At 42.7% G+C, this 22,933-nt stretch overlaps 1 protein-coding gene across 1 annotated transcript in view; it reads left to right on the top strand.

Annotated features, from left to right (window-relative positions):
* The first annotated feature begins 3,562 nt into the window (after positions 1 to 3,562).
* Positions 3,563 to 22,933, top strand: part of LOC124545612 — a 103,371-nt gene continuing 84,000 nt past the window's right edge. The window contains exon 1 of the mRNA XM_047124560.1: positions 3,563 to 3,640. Within this exon, the coding sequence (XP_046980516.1) occupies positions 3,563 to 3,640 (78 nt within the window). The remainder of the gene's footprint in view (positions 3,641 to 22,933) is intronic.

Genomic DNA, 22,933 nt, shown 5'->3' with positions numbered 1-22,933 from the left:
GTTGATCGATGAAAGAAGGAAGTACAAAAATGTTCAGAGAAATTCTGTAATACAGAACTATATGTTGCTGAGGAATAAAATGAATAGGAGGTGCACGAAAAATGTGAAGAAATCGAAAAAGAAATGATTGTCGGAAGGAGTGACTTAGCACAAGGGAAAGTTAAAACAACCTTCGGTGAAATTAAAACGTAAGGGTGAGAACATTAAGCATGTACCGGTAATTCCAGTGTTAAATGCAGTACATTGAAGCTCTCTATGAGGCGGAAGATTTGTCTGATGTGATAGAAGAAACAGAAGGCAATTTAGAAGAGATAGGGGATCCAATAATAGAATTTGCTGCCTCTGAATAGCGGAGTCCCGTGTTCTGTTGCTGACTGGGTCTGGGATTTTCTCCGCCAGGGGACTGGCGGAGCAAGATATTGTTCAAGAACTGTCCTTTCGATTGTGTTCCACAAATGTTCTATGGGTTTCGTGTCGGGCTAACTGGTGCCAAATCATTCGCTCCAGTTGTCCACAATCTTCTTCAAAACAACTACAAACAATTGTCGTCTGGTGACATGGTGCACTGTCTTCCATGAACATTCCATCGTTGTTGAGAACAAGAAGTACATGAATGGTTTCCACGTAAGCGGACATAGCAGACAACCCAGTCCATTCCATGTAAATGCAGCGCAAAACATTATGGATTCACCACTAGCTTGTACATGCTTTGTTGACAACTTGGATCCAAGGCTTCGTGGGGCCTCCGTCACACTCAAAACCTGCCACCAGCTATTACCAACTGAAATCGGGACATCTATCCAGGCGTCCAATCGTGTCCAATTTCTAGGGTCACAAACACAGGAGGGGCACTGGCGTCTACCGTCTGCCAAATTTCGCAGCACTGTCCTAGCGGGTACGTTCGTCGTGCGTCCCAAACTGATTTCCGCGGTCATTTCACTCAGTGTGGCTTGTCTGTTACCACTGACATATCTACGCCAACGCCGTTGGTCTCGGTCTTAAAGTGAAGGCCGTCGGCCACTGTGTTGTCCGCAGTGAGAGGTAATGCCTCACATGTGGTATTCTCGGTACATGGTTGGCACTGTGGATCTCGGAATATTGAATTCCCAAACGATTTTCGTAATGGAGTGTTCCGTACCTTTAGCTCCAACTACCATTCCGCGTTTGAAGTCTGTTGCTTCCCGTCTGGCGGCCAGAATCTTGTCGGAAACTTTATCTCACGTATCGGCTGAGTATCAATGACAACTGCCCAATTACAAATTGTGTACATGGTACTACAATTCTCTGTATAAATGTATATCGCTGTTCCAAGACCTGTCACAAAATTTGCCCTCTAGAAGCAGCACCTGGTCTTAACAAGACCTTAATCCCAGAGACGGCGTGGGCAAATGCATGACCTGCACAATTGAGTCCCTCACGTTGTATGCCCCAGAAGTTGGTCGTACACCACTGCTATAATGCCCTCGTATATAACCGTACGCACGAAATAATTTAGGGAGGTAAGCAAATTACTAATATATGAACAATTACGGAATTAAAGAATCCCACATGATTTTCAGCAAGCACAGGAATCGCCTGCAGGGTAAAGCGACCATTAAGAATTAAAATACACAGACGGAAATAGTCACAACACCAATTTAGGAGTTGTACGGTGTAACATTACAAAAGGTGTCGTTACATGATTAAAAAAGTGAGTGATGTAACTAATTAATCTCAGCCCCAACAACCACATCCCTGTTGAAGCAGTATGGATGTACACATTTCTTTTTTTCAATCTTATGTGCACGTCCTGCGTCATGATTTCCATTTTTCACCATTCCTGAAATTGTGTGGTCAAGTGTGAATGATTTGAATGCAGTAGCAGACGAACCAGAGAAGTGGTGGCTTTCTTAATCTTCTACAAACCTAAGCGGTGTCGTTGGAAGGCAGAGAGCAGGAACAGGAGGGCTTGTCCAAAGACGAGTAAAGCAAAACGTTTTCCAAGCAGAGGTTGGTCATGGGCCTCCCCCACCACCTCGGGCGTTTCGGAGAGAGCTGCGCACGACGGTTACATGGGGAGTTGTTCTGAAGACAGGTAAGCGACCAGACGTTCTCTCAGGACATCTGTGTAGAACAAGGGACAAAAGGAACAGTTTGTTAATCTCAACAATTTCTTCTCCTAGCCATTTTTTGAATTACCATTTAGAATCTGGTTACAATTTTTGGTTCACTTAATCAGTGTCATAATAGTGTGATGTCCGTTAGGGGGGACCACGCGGTCTATAGATTCAAAGCGCAGCCCAAGCCTTAAAAGTTATTGTCTGCATTATTATTTTATTTGTGCGGGAAATTTTAAATTATCAATAAAACTGTACCGAACGTATATTCGGCAAGATTAATCAATTTTTTTCCAAGCGCTTCACGCAAAGATATACAGCCACCAAAATCCTGCTCGATGCCAACCACGAGGTGCATACAATTCTTCCTACTAATAAATGCTGTCGACATTTTGTTTGCCGTGTGAATTACTGCATGTGAATGTCTGTGTTACAAACTTGAGCGGTGACCACGTGCTCCCAGATCTTCCCACCCCACAGGACTCTACAGATCAAGGGCAACGTGGCTTGTTGTTCTCGTATGAGAAAGCCATAGAATCGTATAAAAATGTACCAGGAGTGTTTTGTCCAACTATTAAATACAAAAAAGATTACTGTTAACATGCTAAGTATTAGTCAAAAGAAATATTTTATCATTTGAAGCTATTTCCGTGTGCGTTAATTTATTTTCAATACATCTGAAAATAGTTGTAAGTAGGCTGTTTAGGTTTTTTTATGGTAACGCCACCTCTGTATGAAAATCACTGGCTGTGCTGTGTGCAGTCTGTGGCTGTTTTGCATTGTTGTAATACTCGCCATTGTAGTGTTAGGCAGCTGGCTGTGAACAGCGCGTAGCGTTGCGCAGTTGGAGGTGAGCCGCCAGCAGTGGTGGATGTGGGGAGAGAGATGGCGGAGATTTGTAATTTGCCATGAACTGCTATATTTATACATGATGATATCAAGGTAAATACATTGTTTGTTCTCTATTAATATCTTTCATTTGCTAACCATCCCTATCAGTAGTTAGTGCCTTCCATAGTTTGAATCTTTTATTTAGCTGGCAGTAGTGGCGCTCGCTGTATTGCAGTAGCTTGAGCAGCGAAGATTTTTGTGAGGTAAGTGATTTGTGACAGGTATAGTTTAATGTTAGTCAGGGCCATTCTTTTGTAGGGAATTTTGAAAGTCAGATTGCGTTGCGCTAACAAAATATTGTGTGTCAGTTTAAGGACAGTCTTGTATAAATTGTTCAAAGGGGAAGTTTCATAGTGTCACATTTGTAGCACTGATGATTATGCTCCTAAAAATCCAAAGGGCTTGGCTCAAGTTTAGCTAACAGCACGTAGCTTCCTCTGACTGCCCCACAGAATACCATAGCGTTCTCCGTTGAAACCTTAATAAATTCAATCAGTGAAGGAATCGTTCCTAAAATTTAGATGGACCTAAATCTATTCAGATGAGGTTACGTCACCAAAGAAAAATAAGAGCGAATGTGGACAGGATATGCCATCATAGCAGGCTGGAACCAAAGAAATAATAATATTCAAAAGGAGCTCCTGCTGGTGAAAGTGAGTAACGCTCCGTAGACTGCCACTCAGTGAATAGTAAGAAAACCCGTGGTTAGTTACAACGAGATAAATGAAGGTTGGTAGGCGTGTTTCTACATCTGAGAGGTGACGTCTGTTCATATTTCACCATAGTAGCATAAGAGTGGCACTAGTAGTGCTACTATGCGGAAGAAAATCAGGTTTGCTTTGAATACGTGCTGAAACCGTCATAAGCATTAGCTACCTTCGAGACTGGACGCAGTGAGCTGATGTCAGTCAAAATAACGAAGAAGGCGCCATTATCAGCAGCTCAGTGAGTTTGAACAAGGTCATGCAATGGCGCTACGAGAAGCTGGATGACCCTTCCGTGACACTGCAGAAAGACTTGGCAATGTAGCCATTGTACAGGATTGCTAACTGACGTGGCCACGAGAAAGCATAGTCACAAGAAGATCGCGTCGCTGACGGCCACGTGGCACCGAGCGAGAGGCCTGTAGTGTGGTTCCCCTGACACCAAATCACCCCCATTTGCTACTTCTATTGTATGAAGGGAGAACTCATTGGAGGGCGGATTGTAAGTCTGTTTTGTTTTCTGATGAAAGCCGGTTCTGCCTCGGTGCCACTGAAACCCGTGTGTTATTTAGAATGAGACCATGTGAACGCTTGCAACCAACCTGTCTGCGACCTACTTCAGGAGTTATGGCCTGGAGGAGCACTCTCGTGGCTATCCCATGTGCCCTGACTGAAAAGCTAGTCGTGCTTTCATGAACAGTGGGCCAGGGGATGCTTTCCAGCAGGACAACTCTGATCCATATATCGCTGTTGCAACCCAACATGCTCTGCAGTGTGCCGACATGATGCCTTACCTTGTTCGATCATCAGGTCTCCAACCGAGGATGTACGGGACGTTAGCGACGGACAACTCCAGTGACATCGACACCCAGCGGTAACTGTCCCAGTATTTTCCGACTCAATGCAACATGCGTGAAACTCTGCTCCACAAACTGACATCAGACACCCGTACGACATCATGCGTATGTAGATCGAGATTTTCACTCTGCAGCGGAGTGTGCGCTGATATGAAACTTACTGGCAAATTAAAACTGTGTGCCGGACCGAGACTCGAAATCGGGATCTTTGCCTTTCGCGGGCAAGTCCTCTACCATCTGAACTACCCAAGCACGACTCACATCCCGTCCTCACAGCTTTACTTCTGCCAGTATCTCGTCTCCTGCCTTCTGCAAGGTTCGCAGGAGAGCTTCTGTAAAGTTTGGAAGGTAGGAGACGAGGTACTGGCAGAAGTAAAGCTGTGAGGACGGGATGTGAGTCGTGCTTGGGTAGCTCAGTTGGTAGACCACTTTCCCGTGAAAGGCAAAGGTTCCGAGTTCGAGTCTCGGTATGTCACACAGTTATAATCTGCCAGGAAGATTCATCATGCGTATATGTCCGCATGCTTGCATTCTACATTCCGCCGGTTATACCTGTTACACAGGTCTGCGGCATAAAAATTGTTTCACATTTATTAAGTGACTTTTATACTGTTTTCAACGATCATTTCGGGAAAAAAGTGAAATTCCATTCCGTAAAGTTATTTCACAAACTGCTTGTCTAGTTTTACATTTTTCATATTTCAGCACTCTAGTCAGTTTGAATTTTGGTTTTTAGGATCTCCATAAATTGTTTTTACACTAGATAGACGTAAAATAAAGAGCAATTAGGAGAAACCAGCAGTATTTTCATGACAGTGCCTGTCTGCCGCGCTGCCCCTTGCCCCAACATCACCAAGCAGTGAGCTACTGTTATTGTCCTTCAGTTCACAGTACCTCGTCAACCTGTGCTGTTCACGTATTGTTGTTACTGGAGCTTTAAAGTAGTGACTGTTTTCTTGCGTTCTGAAGTTGTTTTATGGACAATTGACAATGGCTATCAGAGGATGTATAAACTTGTCAGATTCCTTCTGCTACATCAGTGGTAACTATACCGTTAAATATCAACAAAGAAACATTTCCAATCTTGTTGAAAAATATTCACTACTCGTCATTAAAATTGCTACATCAAGAAGAAATGCAGATGATAAACTGGTATTCATTGGACAAATATATTATACTAGAACTGACATGTGATTACATTTTCACACAGTTTGGGTGCATAGATCCTGAGAAATCAGTACCCAGAACAACCACCTCTGGCCGTAATAACGGCCTTGATATGCCTATACATTGAGTCAAACAGAGCTTGGATGGTGTGTAAAGGTACAGCTGCCCTTGCAGCTTCAACACGATACCACAGTTCATGAAGAGTAGCGACTGGCTTATTGTGACGAGCCAGTTGCTCAGCCACCATTGACCAGACGTTTTCAGTTGGTGAGAGATCTGGAGAATGTGTTGGCCAGGGCAGCAATCGAACATTTTCTGTATCCAGAAAGGCCCATACAGGACCTGCAACATGCGGTCGTGCATTATCCTGCTGAAATGTAGGCTTTCGCAGGGATCTAATGAAGTGTAGAGCCACGAGTCGTAACACATCTGAAATGTAACGTCCACTGTTCAAAGTGCCGTCAATGCGAACAAGAGTTGGCCGAGACGTGTAACCAATGGCACCCCATACCATTACGCCGGGTGATACGCCAGTATGGCGATGACGAATACTCGCTTCTAAAGTGCGTTCACAGCGATGTCGCCAAACACGGATGCGACCATCATGATGCTGTAAACAGAACCTGGATTCATCGTCAAAAATGACGTTTTGCCATACGTGCACCCAGGTTCGTCGTTGAGTACACCATCGCAGGCGCTCCTGTTTGTGATGCAGCGTCAATGGCAACTGCAGCCATGGACTCTGAGCTGATAGTCCATGCTGCTGCAAACGTCGTCGAACTGTTCGTGCAGATGGTTTGTTGTCTTGCAAACGTCCCCATCTGTTGGCTCAGGGATCGAGACGTGGCGGCACGATCCGTTACAGCCATACGGATAAGATGCGTGGCATCTCGACTGCTAGTGATACGAGGCCGTTGGGATCCAGCACGGCTTTCCGTATTATCCTCCTGAACCCACCGATTCCATATTCTGCTAACAGTCATTGGATCTCGACCAACGTGAGCAGCAATGTCGCGATACGATAAATCGCAATCGCGACAGGTTACAATCCGACCTTTATCAAAGTCGGAAACGTGATGGTACGCGTTTCTCCTCCTTACACGAGGCATCACAACAACGTCTCACCTAGCAACGCCGGTCAACTGCTGTTTGTGTATGAGAAATCGGTTGGAATCTTTCCTCATGTCAGCACGTTGTAGGTGTCGCCACCGGCGCCAACCTTGTGTGAATGCTCTGAAAAGCTAATCATTTGCATGTCACAGCATCTTCTTCCTGTCGGTTAAATTTCGCGTCTGTACCACGTCATCACCGTGGTGTAGCAGTTTTAATGGCCAGTAGCGTATTTCGCCTAGTCTGGTATAAATTTTGGCAATCAATATAAGCCTTGGGCCTCACACAAAGTTTATTCAGTGTGTGTCGAAGAACTGAGGCAATGGTTTCAACGTAAAAAGCAGTCCATACGTTTTGGAATACGAATGGTTTGTCCATCCAAAAATCATAGTGATGACTGCTATTTTTGTTCTTGCAACGTACGAGGTTTCAATTTGAAAAACAAAAAGGATATTTCTTACCCTAACATTCGATCTGCCATTCGCCCTGTTCCTCATGGACCTGAAGTTCCAGTAACCTCTCTTCCAGATTCTCTGGATGATACAAATGATCACAAGCCATTGGCTCAGCCAGGCCATAGTGAAGAAGACTGACATTGTTACGATCCTGTCACAACCGATCCCATTCCATTCTCACAATCTGAATTGAACTATTTAGTTAGAGACCTAGGCCTTTCTAAGGAATCGGCATAGGTTTTAGGAACTAGATTGAAAGATAAACATCCTTGTTATCGATCGAGGGAAAGGAGTTTGTATCTTTCTTCTCTCAAGACGGTGACTTGGTGTTTTGCAGTGATGTTCCTGGATTTATGGCACGTTCCTAAATAGAATATGCTCCTGATTTTTATTGATTCTTCAAAAATAAGCCTTAAAGCAGTACTTCTACACAGTGGCAATAAGTACGCTTCTATACCAGTTGGACACTCGGTTCACTTAAAAGAATGTTACGAAAACCTTGAACTGGTTTTAAGCAAACTCTGCTATTCAGACCACAAATAGACACTACGTCGTGATTTAAAAGTGATTACAATGCTGCTTGGTCAAAAAAGTGGCTATACAAAGTTCTCTTGCTTTCTCCGTGAATGGGACAGTAGAAATAGAAAGCAACACTACATAAAAAAAGCTTGGCCCTTGAGAAAAACCTTACAGGTAGGGGTTCAAAATGTTGAGGCTGATGAAACAATTTGTTAAGGCATTGCCAAAAAAGGGGAGTGTTTCAGATATATTTGTGGACAGTTTCCTGGTTTATCCGAGGCAAAGCTAAAGGAAGGGATCTTTGTCGGACCAGACATTAGAAAACTAATGACAGATCCCAACTTTGTGGACAAAATGGAAACAAAAGAGAAGGCAGCATGGACATCTTTTAAATGAGTTGTTACCGGTTTCCTTGGAAACAAAAGAGATCGAAAATACAAGACAATCGTGGCAGACATGCTCGACAATTTTAAGAAGCTGGACTGTAACATGAGCATTGAAGTTCATTTTCTCCACTCACATCTCGACTACTTCCCAGCAGACCTTGGTGATGTAAGTGGAGAGCAGGGAGAAAGATTCCACCAAAACATCAAATAAATGGAACGAAGGTATCAAGGAAGATGGAACGCCAACATTATAGTGGATTACCGCTGGATGATAAAAAGAAATGGTCCTCAACGTGTCCACAGCCCGTAAAGCAATAAAATAAGCTTCCGCAGAAAGCCAAAGCGTTATTATAAGTATTTATGAGCTTAAAGGGAAATGGAATTGTACTGGAAATGTAGTTTAGAACATGATTTATAAATAAAATAAAATTTTATAACATTCCAAATAATGTGATAAATTGAATTTTGTTATTATATCAAAAAATACTCCCTTTTTTTGTGAGAAAACCTGTTGTGATAGAAAGAAATGGATTGCATTTTTGAAATCAGCAACTTTCAAAAAATATTTTTTTGCATACCTGTGTTATTAATACATCAAATTTTCATATTTCAGTGACTTTTCTCGCGCTTACACTGACCTGTGATCTTGCAGCGTCAATCACTTATATATGTTACCGAAACAAATGTATTCCCGAAATTTCATAACTCTGCATTGCCTGGAGTACAACATTACACGGAAGTAAAACATGAGCTATGGGAAAACGTCTAAGAAAGAGCATAAAAGTGTTTGATTGTGATGTGACAGGATAATGCTGAAAACTAGGTGAATTGATATGATGAGACTCTCACAACTGGCGATGAAAGGGACATGTGGAAAATAGGGAACGGGATAGGGTGCAACGTAACGCCACCCTTGTGTCACTGCTGCTCTTGGCGATGGATTTAATGATAATTAAAACCATGTATCTCTTAGGGACGTTCAGTAAGTAATGCAGGACACTTTTTTTCTGAAAGTAGGTTCGCTTTGTTCAGAAATCCAACACACGTTATTGTTCCCCACTCTTTCGGCTATAAAACACTATTTTTCAACATAATCTCCTTTCAGTGTGACGGCCTTACGTTACCTTTCTGGCAGGGCTGTATACCCACATGGTACCACTCTACTGGTGGACATCGGGGATTCCATCAGTAACCTCCTCATCATCTACGTACTGCTTGCTACTCGTGGAGTGCATCGTTTGCTGGACCATACAGATGGAAGTCAGGAGGTTCGAGATCTGGGCTGTAGGAGAGATGAGAAAAAACAGTCCAATGAAGTTTTGTGTGCTCGTCTCATGTGTGCAGATTTTGGGAGCCTTGCGTTGTCATGGAGAAGGGGAAGTTCGTTTGTATTTTGTGGCGACAAACAAATTTCTTCTGTTTCCTGAGCGTAGCAAAGCACACTTCCGAGTTGATCGTTTCACCGGGAGGGAGGACATCAAACAGAATAACCCCTTCGGAGACCCAGAAGACCGTCACCATGACTTTATCAGCTGAGGGTGCTGCTTTTGACTCTTTCCTCGAAGAAAAGGAGGTGTGGCACCACTCAATGAATAGCCGGTTCGTTTTCAGTTCAAAGTGAAGAACCCATGTTTCATCGTCTGTGACGATGTTCGACAAACAGTTGACACAATCAGCTTCTAAACGCGCAGACAATTCCCCACAGATGATCCTTCGTTGCTCCTTATAGTTTTCTGTTAGTCGGCGGGAAACCGAGCAGGATACATCTTTGAATACCTCGACAGGTGAACGAGCAAATAAACAGTACAAACAGACGCGTTCAGTTGAGCAGCTGGGTGTTTGAGTACGATCCGTCCATGACCTCGTCTGAGAGTCTCAACATGTGCCAACACTGCAAGGGCACAGCTGTGTGCGGCCGACCGGCACTCGGTAAATCGGAGAGATTTGAGCCATCTTGTTGCGATGATAACAGACGTCTCGTCCAGCGAGTCACCGTGCTTTTGTTGACTGCCAGGTCTCTGCAAGCGCCTCTGGTTTCCGCGAAAAGAAAGCTCTCTGCCTGGAACACGTAAGAGCCATTCTGAAGGCTACGTATACCCCTGCCACCTGCGGGAACTTGATCAAACTATAGGGACTGAAGTGGGAATATTGAAAGACGTCCTATAACAAATTCCGTATCTTTTCATCCGAAATCGCCCGAAAGAAGTGTTGCATTACGTACTGAACGCCCTTCGTATAATACATATAGGCTGCAGAACAAATTTTCTATTGTCAGGCTTGATGAACACTGCCCACTGCCAGACTGAGTCTCTGTGAATACATTGCGGTCACTTTGTAGGTAATGAGGAATAGAGACCGCAAATGAGGCACTCCATTTACATAAGCGGCTTTGACGAAGGCCAGAATATTATTTTAATGGACACGGAATATGAAATTGTGCGTCAAGCCTTTTCGGATGAATCACAATTCTTTTTACACCAGGTGTGGGGTGTGACCGGATACGCCGTCATCCAGACTTACTAAGTTATATGGGACATTCACTTGAGCTATCAATGCACCTGTGATAACAGCAAAGACGTCGTGACTACTGAGGCCAACGTTCCCAGCGGATTATGGAAGGATGGGAAAGGAAGTCGGCCATCGCAGAATTTGCCAGAAGTGATTTAGTAAATCACGGAAAACGTAAATAAGGATGGCCACACCAGTGTGCTAACCACTGCACCACCTCGCTCGGTGATTACGTTACTGCTTGCTTCGTGCTTAATACGTTCCCCAAACGTAATGGCATTTTCCAGCGGACTATATCCGTGTCACAAGGCAAGAATAGTTCTAAAGTGGTTTGAGGAGCATGATAGCGAATTCAAATTGATGTTTTGGCCACCCAAAACCCGATGGAACACACCCCGGACCCTATCGGGCCCCTGCTTCGCGCCCACAAATCACCACCTGAGAAATGTTTAATCTGTGTAGACATCTGGAACCACATTCCGCAGGAAACGTAACAAATTCTTGCAATTTATGTTTCCAGTTAACATTTTTCCTACTATCGAATTGCAGACGCCGAATCACACTCTCGTCTTCTTTAACGCTTTCTTTCTTTTTAACGCTTTCTTTCTTTTTAATATTTTTTAATGTCATAGTTCTGCCACTTTGGCTATCATATTTTCTTTATATTCTGTCTACTTCAGTACTAGCCATTTGCAAGCCTCAGTAATACATACCATATGCTAAATAAAAAATCGTTAAAATATATAACAAACGTTCCAAGATACCAGACTCCAATTAAATGATGTGCTGCAGCGATTGAGGCACTGGACTCGCATTCGGTGGAAGGATGGTTCAGATCTGCGTCCGGTAAGCCTGAATTTTATGGGATTGGAACTTAAATAGTGGCAACTATTTATTCACAAACGACGCAAAAGATTTACATGTTTGCACCTGTTACTGACCTTCAAAATAGTCACCAGCGTCGTGTAGAACCAGTTGCCAGCGATGTGGAAGGCATAGTTAGCAGAGTCTGTTCTGTTTATGGTGCGAATGGAGTGAAGTTATGGTGATTCTCGTGTACGACTGCGATGGTGTTATCCTAACGCATTACGTTCCTCCACGGCATATCGTCAAAGCATAGTATTACTGTCTGCATTTGGAGCATCACCTGCGACGAGCTTTGCGAAAGAAGTGGTGACACTTTCTTCGCAACCCGCCCATCATTTTGCACGACAATCCGCGGGCGCTTACAGCGCAAGCTGTGGCTACTCTGTTCGGTCAATGGTAATGGGAAGTACTGTACCATCCACCATACTCCCCGGATTTAAGTCCTTGTGACTTTGATTGGATTCCGAAGATGAAGGAACCACTTTGTGGCATTCGCATCAGAACTGTTCCATAGATTCGACAGGCAGTAGACCGCTCCATTCGCACCATCAACAGAACAGGCTCTGCTCATGGTATACTACGCCTTCCACATTGCTGGCAACGTGTTCTACACAACGCTGGTGACTAAACTGAAGGACAGTAACTGGGGCAAACATGTAACTCTTTTGTAACGGTTGTGAATAAATAGTTGCCACTACTTAAGTTCCGACTTTCGTATTTGTTACATGAAATGTATTCGCTGTTGCGAATATGGACAGACATTAGCTGTTTAATGGAATGACGACAGTGAAAATCTGTGCCCGACTGGGCCTCGAACCAAAATTTCCCGTTTATCGCGAGCAGGTCGCCTTACAATTAGGCTGTTCCAGTGCGACTCACGACCGAGCTCTAGCTTCCATATGCCGTCAACCATGTATTTACAACCTGCTCTCGAACATCCGTTATGTATATTCCCGTACAAGTGGGACATTTTACTTGAAAATACAAGTGAACATTGCATCGTAATCTGGAATAGTAAAGACACTGCAGTAACGTATGTTTGTTTACGTTTACCCTTCAATGACTTAAGATGAATACCGGTATGATACCTTTTAAATGTCTGCAGAGATCTCGTCACCAAAAGGGTGTTTGACATTTGTTTTACCGTCGTTTCTGTTTGCGTAAGTTGCACAGCACAGTCGTGGAATGGTTTCGTCGAATTCGCCCGGATGCAGTCAGCTAGCTGCGCGGCGGCGTTGGGAGTGTTGCATAGCAACGCAGGGACAGGATACCTGTTTTGCATGTCGGTTTCGTTCATGTGACAGCCGACGTAGAGTCAAGGTGATTGGATCTTGTTGGATGTTCATGTGAAAGCCGACCCAGAGTCAAGATGATTGGATCCTGGTGGACAAGGAAATCGTCATTTGCTCTGCGAGGACAGGTAAAGTGGTGACGTTAAGGTATTAATTATGAGGCTATGTCCCAATTCTTGGGTTGAATGAAAACTTCCCCACAAGTATAACGGCTTGCCAAAACTTTTCTAATTCGACCAGTAACATTGTATGGGGGAAGACATTTCCCGTTAGTTGCTGCTGATCATTAGCTGCAAAAGTCTTCCTCCTTGGCTGTAGTACTTCTTTATCTTCGAGTAGCCTTTTTTCTTAAAAGCCGACTGTGAAGATTTGGGCATAAATTTCATGTCCACTATAAAAATAGAAGAATTCCTTAGATGTATAGAAGACATACATCTTTCATTGACAACAGACGATGCGTATAAAATTCCGTGGAGTCGTAGCTGAGCCTATATTTCAACACTGGTTTCGACCAACAGTTAAGGCTGTGGTTACGCAAAGTGCTGAAAAATGTTGAGACTGAAATAAATAACCGCCATAATAATTAAAATGAAAATGAAGAGGGAGTCTAATTATAGAAAATATGGATGCCGCCGACTTTGCAAAAAGAAGAATTCTAAGAATCGATTACTTGTAACCAAGAAAGATGTCACTCATCACCCAGAAACCTAAGCATTTGGTATCATTTCACGGTTGTAGCGCTTCCTACACAGGTCATAATGACCTTATAAAGTAAGGCTCCCGTAAGGTTCCCACTCAATTGTTCCTGTTTCATTTCTGAAGATGTTCCGTGAACGATGACGAAACGTTGGTGGGTAGTTTTGTTTTGATCAGGCTCTCAACTAGGTAGTCTTAACTCAACAAAAAACAATAGTTAATATCTGGACCATGAGACAGTCAAAACTGCTTCAAAATAATGATTTAACGTTTTACGTTGAAACTAAACGCATTATTTGATCCAACTTTGCTGCAACAAGAGGCTTACTGTGTCCATTTGTACGGAAAATTTAGATCATCCACTCTTCAGATCAATCCTTATTTGTGTCTTCATGAAACTCGAAGATTTCTTTGACGGGAAACGTTTTGGAAGCGACGCCGGGGAGGAGAGTGTAGCGAACAACTGACTTAGTGGCACGGCAGCTGCAGAATATGACTCAGCAGTTCTAAAGATGTTGGGCATAAATAAAAAATGCTTCAGTATCGGAGGTGATTACAAAAAGAAATATCGTCAGTTTGAAGTACGTGAGATGTAATTTTTGTTAATAAAACGATTTCTACACTTTGTTAAAGCCGAAAGGGCCTGTTGTATGACACTTGAGGGGTTTTGTAAGAGAAGTAATTTCTTAACTTCATTGCATTATTGGCTCCGTGTATACTACTTTGCTTGTACGGATTGGGCTTAATGTCAGTACCCATCTTAACCCATTGTGGACATGTAATATTGTTTGTCTGTGATAGTTATAGATACGAATACTAGTGTGCACTCACGTCTTTCTAGATAATTATTAATATAAACACGAGAGAGCACTCCTATTAAATCAGAGCTCTCTGAAATCGTTCATTGTTGATTCTAACCTGATACGGAGATGTTTTCAACGGAGAAAGAGTTTTTGCTTTAGAAACGTGGTACAAACGTGATTATAATTTAATAATAAATGAGTGGAATAATAATTTCAACGCTTTCCACCTGCAAGGAAAGAGATCTACAATTTGCGGAAATATAACGGGAAAAGTCGATCTGCTGTGAGTAACCACAGGTCGAGCAGGCTATCAATAAGTGATGAAACTAAGCTCAGTTTTACAAGCTGTTATCCAGAATCCTAAAAAATTCGGAAATGAATGTTATAATTAATAATCTTGAAGTGTCGATAAAGTGTTCAGTTCTTTCAGCATTTCTGTTGTTTTGTATTCAATGGTTACGATGTGCAGTGACTTTTGGCCCACTCTGTATATTCAGTGATGAAATACTCTTGAAGTAGTGAGACTGGTTTGCCTTTGTAGACAGCGAGAACAGATATTCATGTCTATAAGACCACAGAAGGTATATTTTCGGAGGTTTAATTTTAAGATGACTGCTGATTGGTCAATATTTGCGGAATTGCCGGACATTGCAGTATCTTGGGCAGCGTGGAGGGTAAAAATCGTAGAGGGAGACCAAGAGATGAATACACTAAGCAGATTCAGAAGGATGTAGGTTGCAGTAGGTACTGGGAAATGAAGAAGCTTGCACAGGATAGAGTAACATGGAGAGCTGCATCAAACCAGTCTCAGGACTGAAGACCACAACAACAACAACATATAGAACTAATACCCGAAAGCTATGACACCTTCACGGCAATTGTAAAGAGATGTTCGAGAATGTCTACTCCTCGCGGCTGTCGAACATTTTATATCCCCGGGCTTACTTCAGACCAAGCCACCCTACAAGCGGAATACAGCTACTTATTTTAAGGAAACCATTTCAGTGAAGCAACTGTGGAAACAGGTACAAGCTTATTTCCTCTATAAGGAAGACAAAAAGGGATAAGTGGATAAAAGCTTTAGAAAACTGGGATCTGAAAGGAGACAGCCATAAAGTTTGGAGGCTTCTGAGACGCTTAAACAATGATCCGACTAAGATCATTACACATCATATCACTGCCAGTCAAATAGCACATCAGTTACTGATGAACGGGAAGCCAACACATAAATCACAAAAACCGAAATTGCAAAGAGAAGAGCAAGAGGAGAGTAATGACCTTACATCATCATTCAGCATGGAAGAACTACAGAAGGCTATCAAACAAAGTAAAAATGGCAAATCAGCTGGCTTGGATGATATACGAACCTAGCAAATCAAACACTTCAGCTTAAATACTAAGAAATGGATTCTTCAAGTTTTCGATAACTGTGTAAGCAGAAACTAAATTCCAAAGATGTGGTAGGAGAGTCGAGTGTTTGCTTTGCTGACTCCTGGCAAGGAAGGAAATGATCCAAAGAATTTTAGACCATTTGCACTACTTTGTCATTATTACAAATGGCTGGAAAGACTAATTTTGTATCGCCTGTCACCTGCAATTGACTCCTCACTTATACCTCAGCAATCTGGATTTAGTCCAGGTAAAAGCTGTACTGGACGATTGATAAATTTCACACAGCTTATAGAAAATCGATTTGAAGCTCGGAAGGTGACAGGAGTCGCATTTGTCGACTTATCTGCGGCGTAAGATACGATCAGTCACCAGCTTCTACTAGTCAAGGTCTACAATCTGATCAAAGATTTAGGTCACACCAGACTCATCACCTCCCTTCTGCAGAACAGCAGGTTCTTCGTCGACTTTAAAGGACAGCCTAGTCTATGGAGACTACAGAAGAATGACCTCCCGCAAGGAAGTGTTTTGGTTCCAATTCTGTTTAATATGTACACGAATGACCAACCTATAGTCCCAAACTCCTGGAGCTTATTATATGCTGACAACCTCGCTCTAGCCACTCAGAGCAGAGATTTTGAATCAGTGGGGAAGAACCTCACGAATGCCCTTGAAGATCTACAACACAAACCAACTTAAACCAAACCCTTTAAAGACCCAAGTGTGTGCTTTTCATTTGAGAACCAAGGAAGCCACTCGCAAGTCGAGAATGGTATGGTCGGGGGTTGAACTGGAACACTATGAGACTCCAAAATACCTAGGAGTGACACTTGATAGATCTCTCATTTTCAAAAAGCACTGCGTGAAATGCAAGTCGGAAGTCTCCACCAGGAACAATGTCCTACGGAAACTGGCCGGATCACAGTGGGGTAGTCAACCTGAAACAATCCAAACATCTACAATGGCACTATTCTAATCTACGGCAGAGTATACCTGTTCTGTTCGGTGTAATTAAACTCATGAACAGTGGATGTAGCTCTCAACGAAATGTGCAGAATTACAACAGGTTGCCTGAAACCCACTCTAGTCGAATGACTTTACCACCTGGCAGGAATAGCACCACCACCTATTTGAAGAGGAGAGCTGCGAACAAGGAAAGAAAGGCAGTGGAACAGAAAATTACTCATCCTCTTTATGGGCATGAACGGCATCCGCAACAAGTCAAGGAAGTGTTTCCTGAGGACATCAAAGGAAATTAGAACCACTGCTGAAAAATCTAGGATGCAACTGTGGAGGTCTAAGACCTACCTTCCCCATGGTTGTAAAAGAGTTGTTGAAGCTTTACCTACAGGTCATGACAGGGAGTGGACAACTTGGAAGTCCATGAATAGACTGAGGTCCGGCGTTGGAAGATAAAAAGTTAACCTGGCAAAATGGGGATACACTGATTCAAGCAATATTCGGTGTGACTGTGGAGAACAGACAGTCCGGCACATGCTTCGGTGTCGATTGTGTCCAGTCTCCAGCACAGAAGATGACCTTCAACAAGCAAGAGAAAATGCACTGGAAGTGGCCAAGTTTTGGTCAAAAGTAATTTAATCATAACTGTGTAAAATGTATGTACATGTACCTGTATGTTTGTGACACGAGAATAATAATAATGCGATAATTCACGGGTATTTTATCAACCATACCTTACATCTACGAAAATATAGGGGATAGGTCATAAAGGTTTTTCTTTCAAGCCCATCTGGAAATTAAATTGTTAGGTTATATACAATCTCTTGAAGATATTCACATAGTGACTGGGATGAAAAAGATCGAAAGCATGTTATAGCATTATTGGTTGAGAAATCACTATGGATAACTTAGTCGTGTAGTTTTATAACTTATTCTCTTTGCGTGCAAGGGAGTTTTTCCGTTTTTAAGTTTGAGATTTGTGATTTAAGTGTATCTGTTCAGGGAAGGTGACTTTTAATAAGTGCGAATAAAGAGAATGTTCTTTTTCTGTTTGTGATGGGAGCAGTGCGAGGACAAAACTCGGTACTCGAACAGAACATACTCCTGTCCAGTAGTACCCAGGGAGCTGTCGAGTTCAACATCTCCATTTCATGGATCACCATCAACATGTCATACCGCCTCATTGCTTGAGACATTGCGCAGAGGTTCGGATATTGGCAAAATGTCTGGTGGTCATATCCCATCTGCACTTGCCAGTAAATTTTAGCTGTGAACATTTCCTCATTAGTAGTATTCGAAACGGCTACCTCCAAATTGAATACCATAGCACAGAAGTTAGCGATGTTTTCTACGAATGCTGGGAGAGACCGGCATTTGTCATTCCAACGCAGTCTGAAACGCGACACTCACTCCACCTCCCATAAAATTTTTGTGGTTTTCGCTTATCAAGCTCGGCAGAGTATCTTTTCTCTGCCGGAATTTGCTACTATTTTTCGTTCTCATATTTTCCGAGCCAGGCAGGAATATATGCGTCTTTATGCTCGCCTTAATTACAATTCACAGCCAGTACAATATGTACCTTCTACAATGTGTCCAAAACATGAATGATCGCCACATTCACGCGGCTGCGCGTCTCTAGGCGTGGACCCGCGTGGCTGAGCGTTTCGTATCAGGGCGTTGCGACGCCGTCTGCAGAATTTCAGCCGTTTAACGGGATGGAAAATTTCACGCCGAGGGAAACGAGCGTTTCCTCTTCTGTCTGCTGATTGGAGGAAACGCTTGCTCTTTCAAAAAAAACAGCAGTTTGGTGATTAGTAATTATACCCACACCAGATTTTAGTGCTCTCAGTATGCAGGTGCGAGAAAGTTTAAATTTTAAAGAGAAATCACCGGGTGGACGAGAACAGCCGCGGCAAGCAGTCGCTGCCTCCAAATCAAGTAAGAAATAATTTTTTTGGTGGGAATTGGGTCGATTTCGAATCAGTATTCTCCGTAACTAAGCAGCTCCATCGTTAGGAGCAGTGCGGAATCCTTACGGGTGACGATCTTAAATTCATTTTTACAAATTCAGATGGAACCGAATTCGGCGCTTAGTTACGAAACAATTCACGCAACGTTTTTCCAGTGAACTGCCATGGTTTTTTTCGCTCTGAGTCAAGAGCAGGCTTTGATGGTTCAATTAGTAATCCAAAGTCCTGAACTTTGCATTCGAATCTTTGTGTGTGATTAACCGAGCGTCTGTTTTGTCCTCTCTTTTCCCACTCGTTCTTTTACTGATAAACGATCGGTACTGTAGTATTGTTTACACGTATGGGACAGCAGTTTCAGTATTTTTATGCACGACTCATGTAAATGTGCTCTCAGTAGTACGCTCCATTTGCGAAATAAATATTAATAATGCAGCTAACTACTTCGTTGTACTCATTCTCGAAGTGCACTCCAGCACATGTCCCCATAACATGTAATGTTTAGCCCACTGTACCCTGTGAGAGAAAATTATTTAGTAATGTAGCAAAGTGTGATTCGTCACAGGCGTTCTGGAGTTCAATAATCAGAATTCCGTGCGCGCAGTTTTCTCTTCATGGTAGAGAGTAGGGCTGGTAATCGATTAAAATTTCATGCAACGTCCGGCGGCTTTGCACTTAGTGCTGAATAAAAAGTGTTTATTGCAGTATTTGTTCATAGTTAGTACTCAGCTACCCACACCCCATATTATAAGGCGAAGTCAACAACCACTTTCATCAAAAGTGTTGACCACTTTTAAGTTGTAGCATCGTAGCTATATTTGTCGCCAGCGTACAAATAGCCACAAAAATAAGCCCAAAGGTGTTCATTTTCGGTAAAATAGATAAGACTTCCCCGTTGATTGGTGGGATATCTTAAATAATGAACATATAGAGGAAATGTGACTCAAGTGATCTGTCGATCAAACTCTCAAGACAAAAATGGATGTAGTAGAATAATTAAAGATGGTAGAGGTAATACATTGTAGATAAAAGCTTTCTTTAAAAAAGAAAAGAAAAACATAGGTCATCCCCCGACAAACCATGAATATTGCTGATGGCTTGGGTTTTGTTGGTCAGAGAGACAGGTAGCCGTAGCTACTATCTCTTGAGAGGCTACACTAACGTATTCCTTAAGACGTGCAGGTCTTTTCAGAAGTTGCAGAGACAACAGTTTGGAAAATTGACTATTCCAGCCTTTTAACGTTAATCAAATGGTTCAAACGGCTCTGAGCACTATGCGACTTAACTTCTGAGGTCATCAGCCCCCTAGGACTTAGAACTAATTAAACCTAACTAACCTAAGGACATTACACACATCCATGCCCGAAGCAGGATTCGAACCTGCGACCGTAGCGGTCACGCGGTTCCAGACTGAAGCGCCTAGAACCGCACGGCCACACCGGCCGGCCTAACGTTAATCAAAATGGACATGCTTTGTTGGTATTGCGAACAGTTGAAATCAAGAGGAAACTGCAGCTGCTATATTTCCCGAGGGCATGCAGCTATACTTTATAATGATGATAACATTCTGTTGGGTACAGTATTCCGTAGGTGAAATATTCCCCCGTTCGGATCTCTTGCACAGAGACTACTCAAGTGAATGCTATCATCAGGAAAAACAAATCTGATGTTGTTTGGTTGGGACTTCTAGGCAGAACATGACAGCTTTATGAACATAAAATCAAATACGAGTAATTCAGTCGCAAATCTAATAATCAGAATGAAGGTGAGCTACTATTAACTTCATGATGAATGCAAGATCGCAGCCGAGGTAGACACAACGCCATCTCCCACTACACTCGCATAAGTTTAAATGCTTACTAACTCCTCAAAAAATGAAAATTGGGAATGTGTAGTTAAATAAAAAAATCATATTGTTGAGAGAGACGAGGATTTAATTATGATGGGAGGCTGCAAATTGATAGTAGGAAAAATAATCGAAGAACATGGACAGGAGGAGAAGAATAAAAGGGCAAGCCAACTGGTAAAAATTTGCGAATGTTACAATTTAATCGTTGGCAGCACATGATTTAAGAAACGTGGAAAGAGGATACATACGTAGAACAGACCTGGAGACACTGGAATCTTTCAGGTATATTATAAAATGGAAATACAGATTCAGAAACCATATTTTAAACTGAAAAACAATTACAGGAGCAAATATAGACGAGCACTATATTTTATTGGTTGTGAAAAGGGGATGAAAACGAAGAAATTACAAAAAAGAAATTTAAGGAGTTGGGACACAGGTAAATTGAAAGAACCAGTGGGTGTTGAGAGTTTCAAAGGAAGCCTTAGTGAAAGATTGATGAAACAGGGGAAAGGAACATTAAAAAATGTTTAAATGTGTGTGAAATCTTATGGGACTTAACTGCTAAGGTCATCAGTCAATAACCTTACATACTACTTAACGTAAATTATCTTTAGGACAAACACACACCCATACCCAAGGGAGGACTCCAACCTCCGCCGGGACCAGCCGCATATTCCATGACTGCAGCACCCTACAGCGCTCGGCTAATCCCGCACTGCGAAAGGAACAGAATAAAGACGAATGGGAACTTTGAGAGATGACACAGTGAAGAAAACAGAACATGTAACATTCTACAAGTGAGACACAATAGAAAACATTGGATAACACGTATGAAACTGAATTTGATAGCTGGAAGGGGAAAATGTAAAAATGTAACAGATAAATTAAGCAAACGGGAATGAAGAACTCTAAAAGTGAACCTCGCAGGAAGTTCAAAATGGTGAAGCAGAAATGGTTACCAGACAAATGCGAAGCCGTAGAACTATGCATGCCCATGGGAAACAAATATGTTACCAACGGGAAAATCAGGAAAACCTTTGGAGAAAAGAAGCCTAGGTTCATCAATTTTAGGAACTCAGATAGCAATCCAAATAAAACAGATCGATAAAAAGAAATATAGTAAGAGGCGAGAGAGGGGAGGGGTGGAAAGCTGTGAGGCTATGTTACCAAGATGGTGGCCGTTTTGGAAATCATCAACTTGAATGCAACTCATGATATTCTAATATTAAAACAATATTCAAATACTAAAACAGATAGAGCATACACGGAATAAACAATGGCTCTTTTCTCATAAGAAGAGTAATTCTCGAGTTACGACTGATGTTTGCTCTGTACAGGTGGCTTGAAAGTTTCTGGCGTTAACACAAGCCGATGCATTGAGATCTTCTCGATAACTGGAGAGAACATCAGCCATATCATCGCAGAAAATTTCAACCAATGTAATCCACGCAGGCCATTCGCTACCCAAAATACGGAACTTTTCGCGAAATTTTGTGGAAATGCTCTGTCACAGGTAATTTGAAACCTAGACCTCCAAAACGCCTACAGATAAGCAACATCAGCCGCTGGTGTGGCATCGTTCAGTAATACAGTGCTCGTCGTGTGTCGCAAGGCTCTATGATCAGCCTTATACCAGTGATGACAATTTAGGCAACATATGAACGACACGCTCAAAAATGCAAAAGTTACTGACAAAATCATCCTGGACTGAAGAAAAGTGGAATGAAAAATTATTGAGAGAAGGGGGCAACAATGGGAATTTGAATTGAGGAGGGAGGCGTGCTAGGATAGTCCGTGCAGTTGTGCAAAGCCACTGAGCCAGGGTGCATCTGCTTGGTGAGCAACTGTACAGGTTTCAAATCCCAGCTCTGGTGAAAATTTTCATTCGTCACTTCTGTCTGCATATACACTAAAAGAAGCTATAGAGCAAAGGGCATTGTTGGATATGACACAGAGAAGCCAAACTACAGTACTGGACATATCTCGAAAGAAAAAATGCAGAGGATAAAAAACAGAAGCATTCCCAGAATGTCCCTATTATGAAGCGTTACCCGTGGAATTAACTGCAGCAACTACGACATGGTGAATACGATGAGGGACAGAGAAGAAGAGCGCTGCCTTTAGTGTCTGATGTCGGAAGCGGCGAGCTACGCACCTTTGGCGGAGCCCGGCAGCTGAGACGGACGGACGGAAGGCAGGCAGGCAGGCGGCCGCGGTGCCCGTTCTCCGCACACTGCTGCTCCCTCGCTGAGCCGCCGCTACGGAACGACAAGAGAAGACCCACAGGTGGCGGCGGTACAGTTGCGTAGGCGAATTTACTCAGCAGCGCCCGCTCACTTCTCCTTCGGCCGCAACCGTTCGATGTATTGCTGTCTGTTGCGGCGTGTATTGAACACGTTCGAACATGTTCGAGT

Source organism: Schistocerca americana, chromosome 8 (genome assembly GCF_021461395.2).
Source record: "Schistocerca americana isolate TAMUIC-IGC-003095 chromosome 8, iqSchAmer2.1, whole genome shotgun sequence".
In the NCBI taxonomy this organism is placed as follows: domain Eukaryota; kingdom Metazoa; phylum Arthropoda; class Insecta; order Orthoptera; family Acrididae; genus Schistocerca; species Schistocerca americana.
Note: the sequence above shows the minus strand (reverse complement) of the source record. Positions and strands in the feature narration are given on the sequence as shown.